At 39.4% G+C, this 15680-nt stretch overlaps 1 protein-coding gene across 2 annotated transcripts in view; it reads right to left on the bottom strand.

Annotated features, from left to right (window-relative positions):
• prima1 (proline rich membrane anchor 1) overlaps positions 1-13407 on the bottom strand; it is a 38181-nt gene extending 24774 nt beyond the window's left edge. The window contains exons 1-2 of one of the 2 annotated variants that reach the window (XM_079583596.1): positions 12708-13407; positions 11591-11741 (exon numbers count right to left, since the gene is read on the bottom strand). In XM_079583596.1, the coding sequence (XP_079439722.1) occupies positions 11591-11741; positions 12708-12788 (232 nt within the window). In that variant the 5' untranslated portion in view covers positions 12789-13407. Of the gene's footprint in view, positions 1-11590; positions 11742-12526 lie in introns of both variants that reach the window. The other variant, XM_079583595.1, reaches the window with a different exon arrangement.
• Between the last annotated feature and the right edge of the window lie 2273 nt (positions 13408-15680).

The following is a 15680-nucleotide window of genomic DNA, read 5'->3' as shown; positions in this document are numbered from 1 at the left end:
TGAATATGAACCGACCCAATTGCAGAAAGCACTGCACCTTTTTTGACAGGGTCAGATTTTTACTATGTAATTTGGGGTGATGAAATGCCTACATTAGTGGTGCAACGGATCGCAGTTGATCTGTGATACGGACCAGCTGCCCCACTGTTCGGCACGCATGTGATTCGCGGATTAACTACTAAATTTAACCATCACTGAACGTTTATCATTTGGACGTGTTTTGTCTTACACATTCAAACAGTTTTAAACGCAGAAGAGGTGAAATTCGGGACTCGCACGCTATCTGTGACAACAGCCGCACGCACCCTAAGCGCGCGCACGCAGAGAGAGAGACAGAGAGAGGCGCGTTATAGCACTCGAACACCAAATTAATTCATCTTTTGCGTTTCCTTAAAACGGACCCGTCTTAATTCTCTGCAAGTATTCTCTCGGTTATGTCATAGTTGAAAAAGAAACCAGATATTTGTCATTTTTTCTCGGTCCGAGCAGAAACCCAATATTCCTACTGTTGTCTGTCATTAATGTTAATAAAACAACAAAATACAGCTTTAACAAAGATGAAACTATATATTTAATTTCTACAGTGAACAAATAGTGTTATTTATTTACATTTAGGCTTAATTATTTATTTCTGTACCGGAATTAGACTTTGTAACTTTGATATTTCGTATTCATCTCTGCTTGTAATTTGTGTATTTGTTCTTAATTTATTACTGACTGTTCACTTGTTTTTAATAATGTTAGAACTTTATCAGTGAAGAGAATGCCAGAACGCCTTGCAGCACATCTTCGTCTTTTCGCAGTCAACATCGTATAGATGACATTGTATCATATGATGCTCATAAGTTTCGTCATATTGCGTTAGTAGCTGATAACACAAAATCAGTAAAAGAATAAAAATTGCACTACGAAATATCTCTGTTTTTGCACTTCCTGCTTTTCCCTGCTTGAGAATGTCTGTCCAATGAATGGATGATTTTAGCACACATGTGGTTTTGTTTACAAATTTTGGTTCACTTGCAAGTGAACTAGTGGACTTTCCTGGTGTGAATACACCCTACGATTTTTCATATTAACAGAAAAATATACCGGGGATAACCGTAGTTCAAATGACTCTGTACGCAGTTGGATAGTCCTTCAACCAATCAGATGCGAAAACTACAGGCAGAAAATGTGTCAACAAACGTGTTGGTTTGTAGCATTGATCAGCGGTTTGCAGAAGCAGCAATGGCATCGAGGGATTTTTGCAGGTTGGGCAAAAAAAAAAACATGAAGGTGAGTGGTGTTTACACCCACTCAAATGATTTGTTTGCCAAACTAAAGAAGCGTCAGTGAGTTCAGTCTAAATCGTTGTGTTCAGTCTGAATCGTTGAGTCAGTGAGCATCGTTGAGAGGTTAAAAGAAATTGGATTCGTCGCTTCTCAATCATCATCGTGTTAAACCCACCAATAATGGATATCCACCCGCCAGGTGGATAAGCCAGTTTGTGATTGGTCCCCGCAAATTTGCAGTTGCAGTTTTAAAAAGAAAATACTCAGCAATGGTGTTGACTTATGAGAATTTGCACATGGTCTGTCTTAAAGCATATTAAAAACACCACATAGACATATAAACAACATTAAAAACTTGATTTTCACCACAGGGGGACTTAATCAACCAGTATAGTTTCAATTCTCATGTAGATGTTTTACACAACTTTAATGACAATACATTAAGACTCCAAAGATCAAGCACATTTTCCAGCAGTGATTTTATTTCCTCTTATTTCAACAAAAGATCTGTCTGCTTCTAGGCCCTCAGTGTCTTCTGCACATGCTCTCAGTCTGATAACTTACAGCAAAGAGTGAAATGACTATTCGGTAATGAGTGTAGTGGCTGCCTGGAAGACAAGGCCTATTTTCTGAAGACTCCTTAGTCTCGAATGCCCCAACACACACTATGTTCTTACCGAGAAAAGATGGCTGCCCGAAAGATATGACCTCCAGTGGAAATGAGTGTCTAGCTTGGATGAACTCAGTAATTGGATCCTTGTGCATTTGTAGGGAATGTAGTGGACACGCATAGGAAAAGGGAAACTGTGTTCCAATAGGAGCCTTTTAGACTCATCCGAAAAATTAATATTCTGTCATCATTTACTCGCCCTCATGTCAAACCAAAAGATCCAAATATCTCTGTGTTAATACAATGAAAGTCAATTCAATCCCATTATATGGACAAAAGGGGAAACATTCTTCAAAATATCTTCTTTTTATAGTAAGCCATAATGGTTTGGATCAACATGAGGATAAGTTTTAAATTTGGGGTTAACTACCCCTTTAAAATTTGATAAAATGTCAGCAAATGCATCATTGTCTATAAAATTAGATTGCATGTTCAATTGACATCCGTTTCCATGTACTTCACACTGCATACAATTAAATATTTACTAATATGTGTAAACATACACTACCATTTAAAAGTTTGGGGTCAGTATGATTTTTTTTTATGTTTTTGAAATAAGTTTCTTATTCTGCATTTATTTGATCAATCAATGTTTCAACAGCTACACTAAAACTTTACTTAATAAAAAATTTAATTCAATGTTAAAGCATGTAAAATTTTGATGCAACGTACTACACACTGTGAATAGTAGCATCTCCTGTCGATGATAAAGGAGCAGCAGTCATATCAGAGGGTTGGACTTATGAAGACAGAGAGAACCAGGCCTATTAGATTAGGCTATTTGTGTACCTGCTCTCCTGTTTAATGGAGTTACATGGCTCTGGATTGCCTGGGCAAAACTGATTTTAAAATAAGAGGACTGACAGGCTGCCAGATATAAAAACAAACAATAACTCCATCTGAGTTGAGCGCTGCACATTTTTCTGGTAGACTGCCACACAAAGAGCAATGTCAGGGACTTTTAAGTAATTTACAAGAATTTTCAACTCCAGACTAATTCTTACCGCTCGGTTAGAGTATGGGCTCACATTTTTTTTACTCTCACTCTCTCTTTGGTTGCAGTACCATCTGTTTGTACTTGAATGGTATCAGATATTCCACAAGCAAGGATTTCACTGGCTTTGATTTTGCATATATTCAGATGCCGAGACCCTCATTCTGCAGAACTAGAGCCCCTGGTGTACCCACTTTTATCCTTTGTCACCCGAGCCACAGACCTCTTGCGTTTGATCACAAGCGCAGGTAGAGAGGGCCTCTGCTCTACTTGTACAATGGGAAAGTCTGCAGGCGGAGGGAAGGAGCAATCGTGGGCCTCCATCCCTGTGGGTGGCTCATCCACACTCATGACAAAGTGCATCCAAGCAAAGGTCAGTGCAGACTCAGAGCCTGCAGGCAACTGCTGCATCCCCCATCCTACCTAGTTAGTCATCAACGGGAAAACATCACTCCATCATCCAATGACGAAAAGTGGAGAAATGAAAAAATAAAAAAGATTATGAACAAAGATGATTCAAAAGCTGTGGGGGTGTGGAAAGCTAGATGAGACGGTGAGGGTGATCGATGAAGGCGACACTCCAAAGTCTTTGGCACACATCCTAAAGCACTCTTTAATTAGAGCTAGGAGCCTGGAGCAGGGCCAGACCGGCGAGCACGTCCCGTCCGTTCATTTGAGGGGATGTGGTTGAGCCAGACCGTGACTCCTGACATTTTCAGCGGCATTGGGCTAGATGTGCAAGAGAAAGAACAAGAGCTAGAAAGAGATATTGTGTGACTTCACTGTCTCCTGTTCATGTATTTACACGTGTACATACTAGAATTTTAAAGATTTCTTTATGAAAATATTTTCAAAACAACGAAAATAATGATTCTCACAGTAACTTAATTATTGTCTAGTTTTGAGTTAAATATTATGTTACATAATTTGCTTGCTAAATGTTTCAAACATCTCAGTACTGAAATCTAATCCCACCCAGATAGAAATGTCTGTGACTGGATTTTTTTTCTAATTTATTTTGACCTCTGGTGAATACCATAAGCTAATTTTCTCGTTGTGCTGCCTGGTGCATTTTCATTATTGATTTAGACCTTTTGCCAAGTTTCTGAGTGAAATAACAGTTGGTCGTTCAACTGCCTGCTGGCATCCTTTCCAACATAAAAAGCTAATTAAATCAATAAGGAAAGCCTGATCCCGGAAACTGCTCAGAATAGCCACTTTAGTAGAAGGTCACGATTCTGGTCTAAATTGAGTCCTTCTCTTAATTATATACTAACATTATAAATAAATGTAACACCCACATCCAAACAACAGACCAATCAGCCTTATGGTAGTAGCTACAGAGATCCCACTCCCAACTGAATCAGACATCCTCTATTAATAATTTTAACATAATTAAAAAAATACTTCACTCTATCAATAATAAAATAAAATAAATAAAAATAAAAATTGTTACATTTATATAGCACTTTTCTGGGTACTCAAAGCACTTTACATATGGAAGGGGAAATCTCTAGTCTATCACTAGACCAAACTCAATCTTTTAAGATTGAACATTAGTCTGGGGAGTCTGCTCTGTATTTTCTACAGCAAAAGAGACGCGTGATCAACGGGCATTGTTCAAATTACTCTTTTACAAATACGCAATTGGATAGTCCTTCAACCAATCAGACGCGAAAACTCCAGTCAGGAAAGCGTCAACAAACGTGTTGGTTTGTAGCATTGATCAGCGGTTTGCAGAAGAAGCAATGGCATCGAGCGATTTTTACAGGTTGTGCAAAAAACTATGAAAGTGAGTGGTATTCACACCCACTAAAGCAATTTGTTTGCTAAACTAAAGAAGCCATAGAGCATCGTCGAGAGGTTAAAAGGAATTAGATTTGTCGCTTCTCTATTGTCATCGTGTTAAACCCTCCAATAGCGCGCCAGGTGGATAAGCCAGTTTGTGATTGGTCCCCGCAGATTTGTAATGGAAGCGGAATAGAAAAATTTACAGGTTTCCAGCCTGAGCTGCAGGGCGAAATCAAATCGCCGGCAGATCGGGCTGGGTTTACCCAGTCTAGGAAATCTCCTCAACGACCACCAATGTGCAGCACCACCTGGATGATGCGACGACAGCCATTTTGCACCAGAACGCCCACCACACACCAGCTTATTGGTGGAGAGGAGACAGTGATGAAGGCGATCATTAAATGGGGATGATTAGGAGGCCATGATGGACAGAGGCCAAGGGGCAAATTTGGCCAGGATGCCGGGGTTACACCCCTACTCTTTTTCGAATTTTCAGGACCTTGGTTTAATGTCTCATCTGAAAGACATTGCTCTTTGACAGTATAGTGTCCCCATCACTACACTGGGGCGTTAGAACCCACACAGACCACAGGGTGAGTAGCGCCCCCTGCTGGCCTCACTAACACCTCTTCCAGCAGCAACCTGGTTTTGCCAGGAGGTCTCCCATCCAGGTACAGACCAGGCTCAGCCCTGCTTAGCTTCAGTGGGCAACCAGTCTTGGGCTACAGGGAGATATGGCTGCTTGCTTATCAGTACTTAGTGATTATGGCTTCAACATGCTTCTAGTTCTCTTTAACAAGTTTTATTTATTTATTTAGGTTTGATTATTGATATTCTTTTGGGGACAGTTGTGGCCTAATGGTTAGATCCATCGGGTGTTGATTGGATTTTGGGGAGATAGAGGCAGATCTGAATGCAAGCTTGAGGTCGATAGTAAGAAAGGGCGGAGATTAAGCAGACTAAATAATTTACACAGGTGGCAAAACAACTCAGCCAAGACATGACACAATGTACAAAGTTCACAACATTAAATCTTGATTCTAAAAAGGGCAGCAATTCGTTTTATCTGCAAAGAAATGTGCCTATCCCAGATAGCACTGTTGAAAGCAACGGTTTTAAAATCCCATTATGTTACTCCTACCTAGGGCTTTACCTGCTCTACACTATAAGATACAAACTTTTTAGGATCTGCACACCTGTATCATAAATTGTATTGTATCGTGAAGTATAGTTGGCAAAACGCAGCCCTAAATATGACACTTAAAATTGATTCTTCATTGCAGAAAGCAATCTGGAAGTTGATGAAACGCCTTATTATGATTTATAATACATTCTCAAATAGCATTTTTAAGTACAGGTAAAGGCACACTACAAATAAAACATTCAAACTAAATGCAAACTGCTGCATCGTGAGAATCGTGATTAGCTTCTCTAGTGTGTAATTAACCTAAACTGGAAAGCATTAATCAGCAGTACATAAAAAAGCTTTATGGCCTCGAAGCTAAGACTATTCGAGGGTCTTGAACTTATTTGCAGCTAAGCATTCCATCTTGTGTATACAACAACTGCATGGCTTTCAGCCAATGATTGTCAATCTACTAATGCTCCTCGATTACCAATGTCCAATGTAACATTAGCAGATAAGCTTGACAACACATTGGACAGAGGGGAAGGTGAATGTACGAGTGTGTGAGTAGAGGTGAATGGCTCCTTATTCATCAGATTCTCTACTTTGTGCCAGGTAAATTTCTCAATTTCACAGTCAGCGAAAACATCAGCGGTAGTTACACCCCTCATCCTCCTGCACTATGGTCCAGTACTCATACAGCGGACAAGATCTTGTGTCTATGAAGAAAGGTAGCTTTGAAATTTCCTCTGTTTGAAAAGATTTATGAACAACCCTAGAATGAAAGATCTGAAACCCAAAATTGAAATGAAATTAAAAACTGTAAAATAAGCCTGGCTCACCAGCATCTGCATTGCAGTCCACACTTCGACATACTAAAACATGAGTGGCTTTATTTGAAAGTATACTGGTCAAAAACAGAAGGTTACTCTATGAACTAAGAGCAGCAACAGGAATCAGAACTAGCCAAAATGTAGTGATGTAAAATGTAGGCAACATACATGACTATTTCTACATCTTGGAAAACACTGAATATATGCACAGATTGCACACACACACACACACACACACACACACACACACACACACACACTCTTTCAGCTGCAAATACTACACATTCACTGACAAATAAAACAAAATGTCACTATAATAGTTTTTGTTGGTCAATGGCGCAGTATTTTTGGGGGTATTTAAAGGGAGCATTAGTAATATGCGCCTATAGGTGGGTCCACAACGCGCATACACTCTACTTATTATACACACAGGGATGTGCAGCAGCACACAAACTAGCCAAATATTAAAAATAAATGTAAAAAAATGAAATTGTGTCCATAAAGATATGGTGGAATTCGGCTTGTCCCGTAGATGGTCTGCTTGCGCGCTTTCCTCGCGCACGAGTAGATTCGTTTCCTCTCTGGAGGCGCGTTCAGTCTTTCCGCTCGCAAACTCCGTCATGTAAATAGCAAATCCACCATGGCTTGAGTGCAACTGGCTTTTAAAGGGAATGGGAAATTAGACTGTTTTTTTTGCACGTTACGCCCAAAACACACCCATTACTCATCCAGAGAATAGAGACAACCCTTTTAGACCATGCCGACCATTTTTCCCAAAAGTGGCAAAACTAGCAAAAGTGGATTCGGACACACCCTAAGTGCACTTGCGCCGTACACTTTAGACCATGCACTTAGATCATTAAAATAGGGCCTTGTTTTCCTTTCTAAAGCTGATAAACGTAGGGCCCTAAGTTCATTCGCCTTAGAAAGGACAAACAAACAAAGGACAACCAAAAAGATTTGGAAACGTTGTGGAAAAAAATAGTGTCTTCTCTAATGCAGCTTAACCAGACCTCACAGCCTTTTTTTGCGTATTCCGTGGGGGCAAATTATTTAAATGAGGAACATTGTGACTTCATAAGAGCCGGAAAACATGTGTTGTAGTCCAACCGAGTCATTAGTTGTAATTTTTTAAAAGGGGATTCTGTTAAATAAAATATCTCCCTTTGAGCTTTGCAACCTTGCAGATGTTTCTTATACACACTAACTAAAGTTGAAAAAGTTGAAAAGCATAATAAGGCCCATTTAAGTATGCCAATCTTTAACTCTACACCTATTCTTTTACATTGTTATGTATTGTAGCACTTCACAGAAGCAGAGCCACTGACTGCCTTCTCACTGTGTAGAACAATTTTACATTTCTGACAAAGCAATTTTCCCTATAGCAAGCTATCCTACTTCCATACATTTGAATAATTCAGAAGTGTGATACGCGGGAGAATTTTCTGCAATCCGTCATGCTGTACAAGCAAAAACATTGCCTGGTTATCTCCGAAATGTGCTGTCACCTGCCTGATTTCACCTGATGAGAAGATATAGACAGATTAATTTGTTTTGCTTTATTTGTGTTTTGTGTCACAATGTGTTTTTGATTTGGCTACACTTAATTAATTCCAAAGATACTGAAACGCTTAACTAATGTTGACATGCTTTGAATTAGCATAAACAGGCAGATACACTTGCAAGACAAAACAGCCCTCCGGACAGGGAGACATTAGCTTTGCTTTTTCTCTCCCTTACTTTGATTGTCAGGAGGGGGAGTCAAGTCGACAGGCCCGGAGGGAGAACGACTGACAAGAGCAAAGAAGTACTTGCCATTTCAAAGCTCTCTGTTATCTTGTTGTTTTAAGGCAGCAACTTTTTGTAAAAAGTTCATAAATAAACAAAAAGCACAACATCTAAAATTACTTGTTTTAAATGCGATAAGTGAATTTAGACATCACAACATTGTAATGTACAATTTGAGATTTGCTAAAGATTAACATTTAAAAGTGTTATTATTATTAAAGTTTTTAAAGATTAACCTTTAGTTAGTGTGTGTTAGATGATGGAAAAGGTCTTTTTTGCGACCACTACTGCCACTACAAACCACATCTTGATTAACACATAGGTTAGCACCATACAAATAATATCAAATTCTTCACAGCTTAAGGTAAAAGCCTGTGAAAACGGGCTCTTCTGGCTTTTAGGCTACTATAATTTGTCACAACGACAATCCTAGTGTTTCTAAGCACCTCTGTAAGGTTAGCTGAGTTTGCCATGCGTTTCTGACTGCCACACATGCCCTTTTTTGGGCTTAAAAGAGTGTGTTCTTTTCCAAGAGCCCAGGAGCAATTCCATCTAATCTACTTCCCCTCATCTACATCCTCAGCAGTTCTGTTAAAAATAGATTCAGACTAATCTTGAGATAAAAATGTGTACAATTTGGTAATATTCTGGGTTCAATCAGTTCTATGTGTCTGTTCCAAAATAATTATTATGAAGACAATACAATATAGGTAGAGCAATACAGCGTTGCATTATCCATTGTGGACGATTATTGGACTAACTGGTTAAAACGATGTGTGATAAATGGTGACTTAAAAAAACATCTTGTTATTTTATTGCTTCCAATATTCAGTCAAAGTCAACTGACATTTAATCCTACAATTAGGTTTAGGGCGGTAACACTTCTTATTGCAATCGGGCCCTCTGAAGCTGCCTTTCCTTTAGCACAAATATAATACATTGCTCAGTTTAAACCTTTTATCACTGCTTCAATAACGACAGGTGTGGGAGTCCTCATTAAATGCAACTTCCTCATGAATAATTTTAATAAGCTAATGTTAAAGTCATTTCGCCCCTAAAGGCAAAGCCTGTCACCAGCCTTCAACTGGTTACTTATCAAAACCGCCTTTTACATTTAATTCCTCAGCCCTTGCACGGTTGTTAATAGCTATGTTGGATTTCGCACTCAAACATTTCATGTCACAGACTGAAAACATAACATTAAAGTCTTTCAGGCTGCTCATGGTGAATATATTGATTTTGTTCGCTTCAGATCTGAAGATGTATCAAGCATGTATGCATGAGGCAGGTATCGATGCAAGGCACATACTAATGTATTTTTCATAAATTCTTATAAAAATTCTCTTTCCCAAAGAGCTTGCCGTTGTTGTGGGAGTACATTACTCAGGCTTAAACTAGAAGGCTAGAACTCTAGTGGCAGATTGATTTCGCAACCCTTTCAATGCTAAGGCCTCATTGATCTGGCTTTCCTGAACGCCTGACAGGGAACCCTGATGACAAATCTAACATTTCCTCCCCCTGTAATAAAGCGGATTGAGCTTTGTGTCAATTGCGACCAGCAACGTACTTTCCGGCCATGTCCATTTCTCAAAATGGGAAATGTCAGGAAATGAAAATTGTTTCAGCAAGAAGAGCAATCTATTAAACTGCTTATAAGCTACCTTCAAACGGAAGGCGAAAAAATATGATTAAATGAACTCGCCCGTCTTTCTGGCAAAGCGTGCAGCCACAGCCAATTCATTCATTTTGGGGATTGAACTCACTGCAGATTCTGACCACATGACAACAGAGATAAAATCACACTTGTTAGAGGAAATCCTAGATTGCAAGATGTATTTGAGAGACACAGAAAGCAATCTTTCAGAGGTGATGCAGGGGAATGTGTTTAAGCTTACAAACTGTGTTCTAGGGCCCCTGGCTAAAGACTAGTAGTCATTCATCCAAGCCATTGGTCGACTAATCGCACGTTTACATTCATTTATTAACTTAAATATATACTGAGGGGTTGGGATACTAAACCATGAGCCTTTAATAGGCTATATATAGGTGTAATATAATAGCCTATTCCGCGCTCAAGAGCACGCATAAAGCTTGCCGCAAAGCACGGGCAAAAGTAATGATTATTAATGTGTCTGGAAAAAAATAGAAGGAGACATTTTAATAATTTATTAATAAATGTTTTCTTAGTCAGTATCGACTGCAAAGATAAAGTTGACGATGCTGACTCACCAACTCCGCAGTATAGTGGACACTTAATATAGAGGAAATGCAACTTTCATACGGATTACATAATCAGAGAGTATATGTTTTCGTTATCATGTGTTTGTGTGTGAGGCAAGTACCGTCATTTTTGTGACGAGCTCCAGTTCATGGAGACCGAGGCGGCAGAAAACGCATCTTGTTTGTGTTCTTTATTTTAAAAAAGCACAAAGTTTTGTTGTTGATGTGAGTTTACACAAATAAAAGTACACAAATGATTGCATGGCGCCTCCATGTCGTGCAAGCACGCTAATACTTTAGCTTCAACAATCTGCACAAACACTTGGATATGCATCAAATAATAGCGCACATTTATCTAGGTTAACTAGGGCCCTATTAAATCCATTTATCTAGGCAAAATTTTACAGGCAAAAAAGATCTATTGTCCGTTGTCTATAGCATAGCGATGTATGAAGTCACTTTCAAACCAAGCAGCTTTCTATTGGTCATGCAGCAAAATCACATGACCAACTTGAACATGAATGAAAACTGTATCAGGATTTTTTTTTACTCACACAAAACTCCCGCTGGATTTCACCAGTGAAATTTCACCAGGCAAAGGTAAATGTAACTGCACCTTTAGTAAATTAAGCCACGTTAAGCATTTAAGAACTTTGCGCTGTTTTTAGTGATTGAAATACTACGACGTGTACTGTATGTGGACAAAACTTCTAGTTTGTTCACGTATCTTTATTTTCCTTCTTTAGAGAGGTTATCTAAATATTCATGGCTTGAAACATATGTAAAATTAACAGGCCTGAGCAGCAGTTCTATGGATGTTTAGCCCTCCAGGTCTCACGTTACTGAAAACTATGAATCAGGACTGCAGAGACATAATTACAGGGCAGAGCTGCTCACCAGTTGGAGCCAGGAGCCTTGGGGGTGGTGGAGGAGGGGGTGGGGGCGGTAACGGTGGGTAGGGCCTACACTGGCATGGCAACTGGCAGCTTCCTTCCAGCAGTGCCACTGTGGTTCGAGAGCATGACTTCTGGAGCTCCCCTCTTGCAAACTAGGGTGAAGAAAACAGCACAAATTAGATTAGTGTTTTAGTCACTTTCATCACCATGCCATGTATAGTGCAGCAAAAACTTGCATAGTAAAAAGAGATTTTTCGCAATAGTACTTAGAATTTACAATGAAGAGAACACCACAAGCACTCTCTTTTTTCTCTCTGCATGCTGGCGAATGGGAGCTCCCTCCCACTAAAGTGGAGAATGAAGGGTGTGTGGAGGCTGAGGTCTCTCAAAGAGAGCACCCACCCACACCGCAAAGCCTCGGACCCCCAGAGGAGTGGGAGTACTGAGGGGTGAACCCTGACACTGCCTCCCCCTAATAGGGCATCCTGGAAACACTTTTGCTAGTCTTGTGAGCACTGTTGTCACAGGAGACAGTAGTAAAGGAGCAAAAGCCAAGTCTCCAGAAAACGGTTCAATTTCAATTACTTTAACCAGTGCTGAAACTGAGAGGAGAGTAGAATAAAAAGTATTCTAGTAGTACAACTATTAGATGTGTAAAATCAAAATATTATAAGTGCATTCAAGTGAAATATTCAAACACTATTCCCCAAACCATAGCATAACGTTACTGATTTACGTTAACTGTCGTAGGTTAGTGACTTAAAATATATAAATGACGTATTTAAATGTACATTTGGATGATATATGATCAATCTCAGCGCAGTAACGTTAGATAATCCAAAACTGTAACCGTTATGCACGTGCATTTTCGCGACGGTTCGTTATTGTACTTCACTATGAATTATCATCAACGACTGAACTGCTAATTCCAACTTACCTGCAATAACGGAAGAAATACTGAGAGAAAACAGTGACTGAACAAAAGCGGCAAAAAACCCAAACTAAGCGGCAATGAATTTCGGATAAACATTCCTCTTCTGTCTCTTCACAGTCCACCTGGCGAGGACGCGAGTCTGAGGCGCATAAAAGTCATTTATTATCCGCTTCTCAAGGCTTACCAACGATGTTTTCCCCGAGTTTGAGCAGATATGGTGTCTGACACATGCTCGTCCAATTAAAGCGACAATAATTGGTGACATGGAAGGGTTTGAAGCGACATAGGAAGGACGCTAGCGCTGTTTCTGAGGAAAGTTGTTGATCCTCCGCGCGCTGCCGTGGCGCGTGCCGTATCCACACAAGAGTTGCGAAGCAAAGTTCTCTCCGCGCGCGATTCTGTGCGAGTCGAGCGCTGAATCAGGATTCATTTCTTGCCAGGCATGATGAAATGATGTCAGTACACGGCACAGAAGTTACGGACACTCAAAACAGCACGGAGAACACACGTTGACTCGGTGAATCGCACGGACGCCGGTGCTCAAATAGGTCCCTAGACTGGATTCACCTCTTCATTACTTCTATAGCACCAGCTGACGTGAAGGCGTCCAGTGAGAGACGCGCGCCAAGATAACGCACTATTGTTAATGTGATAGCCATTTACAGTAGCGACGAAATCACACGTTTTCTATCGCTTCTGGATTGAGCTAAAGAGATTTATTTAACGAGGACCCTTAGGGTTACGTTTAGTTAGGTCACGGCGTTAGACAGTGAGCATGTATTCGGGGCGAGTTGAATGTACTCTGCAGAGTAGACAGACACAGAGCACACCAGGCAGTGAGGGAGAAAGCCGAGGGGGAGGGGGGGCAGTTTGCCATCCACAGCTTTTGTTTAGGTGGCAGAATTTTAATTTTAGCTTGGCTTGCGTGGTAAATTAAATGACGTAGCTAGTGTGTGTGTGTGTGTGTGTGTGTGTGTGTGTGTGTGTGTGTGTGTGTGTCCATCCTATGTATTGCCATCCAAATGGGATTTGATTAAGACAGGAGCAGAAACAAAGTTCTAATTGAAAGACTTCAATAAATTAAAAATGACATGAAAGCCAAAATAAATAAATTGAAAATGGCAGTAAAAGTGGCAAAGTATTGGAGCAAAGTAGTAAAGTCACGAACAGGAAGTATATATTTTAGTAGGCTATATAAACACTTCTTTCGATTGGCTTGTGTGTGTCTGAATCATGATTTTTGGTTGATGGAACAAACGCATTGGTCCTTTCTAATTAGACTACTGTAGGATACAATCTAATTTACATAATGCATATTGGTGCTAAAACTACAGTTTAGTACCAGTGCAAAACATGTGTGCTTTGTGATATTACATAAGTTTATGTCTTTGAAGTAGATCATGGAGTAACACAGCATACTATTTGAACATTTTTGTATATTTTCTGTTAATGTATAACTTTGTACCAGAAATGGCCACCTTAAATGTAAATCTCAAGAGGTGCAGCACACAGTCTGTTTAGTATGGCTGTATTGTTGTGTATCTGGATGTCAATAATTTAGCTTGCACAACATCAATAATACATTCAATCTTTCCAATCTAATACAATCTTTAAAAAAAAAGATCTTCAAAGATGTTTGTTTATACATTTATATATAAGCTACGTAACCGTATATTGTATATATATAACATGATCACAGTTTATTCGCTACAGTTTAGAAAATGGGAATAAAATATGACGAACTGGTTTTGGCCATCCTTCTGTTAGACTGTCACAGTCTGTGTTAAATTTAAGTACACAATTAGATAATACCAATTTAGGTCAACAAATTACAGAGCAATGCTTAATTTTGTCCAGTCTGTGGTGTAAAAAGGTCGCATTAGCAATTAAAGAAAAAACACTTCAGCAAAACATGGTCAGGTCAAAGTGTATGAATAATTTTAGGTCCCAAATTTCTATCAATTGTACTGGTGGTCCATTGTATTAAGAATTTTTGGGCATAATATGTCAACGTTTACTTTATTTAGCTATATCCTCACTTATAAAAATGAACTATAGTGTCCTGCACCCACTAGTTAAAAAATTAATTACATCTGGTGTCTGAATAAATATTGGTTTGACTGTAACATTGTCTACCTGTCTATGTGCCTAATAAGGATTTAAATTGAATCAGAAAGACAAAAATGACCAATAATTTTGTTTATATTTTTTTGTAGTTATTGACAAATTATTGGGAGGATCTTTTTTGTCAATTAATTAATTCTCCCACCACTTCCTCTACCAAACTGCAGTGTGTGGTGACAGCTTACACTTTTGCACTAAACCCCCTCCTTCATGGGATTTAATTAGACTGAGGAGCCCTCTGATGTGATCATCCTAAATGAGGTTGCTCCAGTAAATCACCAAAGCAATAAATTCTACCCAGAATAAATTGAATCTTAATTTATAGGTCTTGTTTTATGGACTGAGTCAGAGTCTGCCAGCACCTCAGACACCGTGTCTCCAATGTGTTGCTTCTGTTTAATCACAGCGATCATTCATTGGCTCTTAAAAATGAACTGGCAGATATTTAGATTTATTCACTTAGTAAACGCCACCAGGATTATTTAGTGCAGTTTAAACACACCTTTAACTAATGATCTGAAAGTAATTACAGTAATTTACAGTATTATTTAATCAATACTTCATTTAAAAATCCACCTGCCTGCGTATACTTCTCATAAAAGAATCAGAAAACCAGTGCGATGCTATTAGAAATGCAGGCACCATACATGCGCTCTCCTAAGTACTGGACAAACGTAGGAATCAATGTGAGTGCTTGGTTTTAGTGATAGGCTCTAGTCCAAGTTAATGCCATTTCATTAGTTGAGACATGGCATCCTGCAGAGTAGATTAGAAGTAGAAATAGGGGTCGCAGAATAATATTGTGTTCAGACAATGGCTGATCCTACAGCTTGATGCCAGGAAGTCCTGCTTGGTCTGCAGCGGTCCTCTCCCCTGCCTGCTGACCAACCCTAAAAGGTGCTGTAATCTAGTTAAAAAAGAGATTGATGGCTCTTTGTACATTGAGGTAGATCTGTCCGATTGTTCATTCAATTGAGTCCAGGCCATTAGGCCTGCGTTCAATCAAGATGAGCTCACGCTGATTATTTTCCTT

Source organism: Phoxinus phoxinus (assembly GCF_949152265.1).
Source record: "Phoxinus phoxinus genome assembly, chromosome: 16".
Taxonomy (NCBI): domain Eukaryota; kingdom Metazoa; phylum Chordata; class Actinopteri; order Cypriniformes; family Leuciscidae; genus Phoxinus; species Phoxinus phoxinus.
This window is presented reverse-complemented; position numbering and strand designations above follow the sequence as displayed.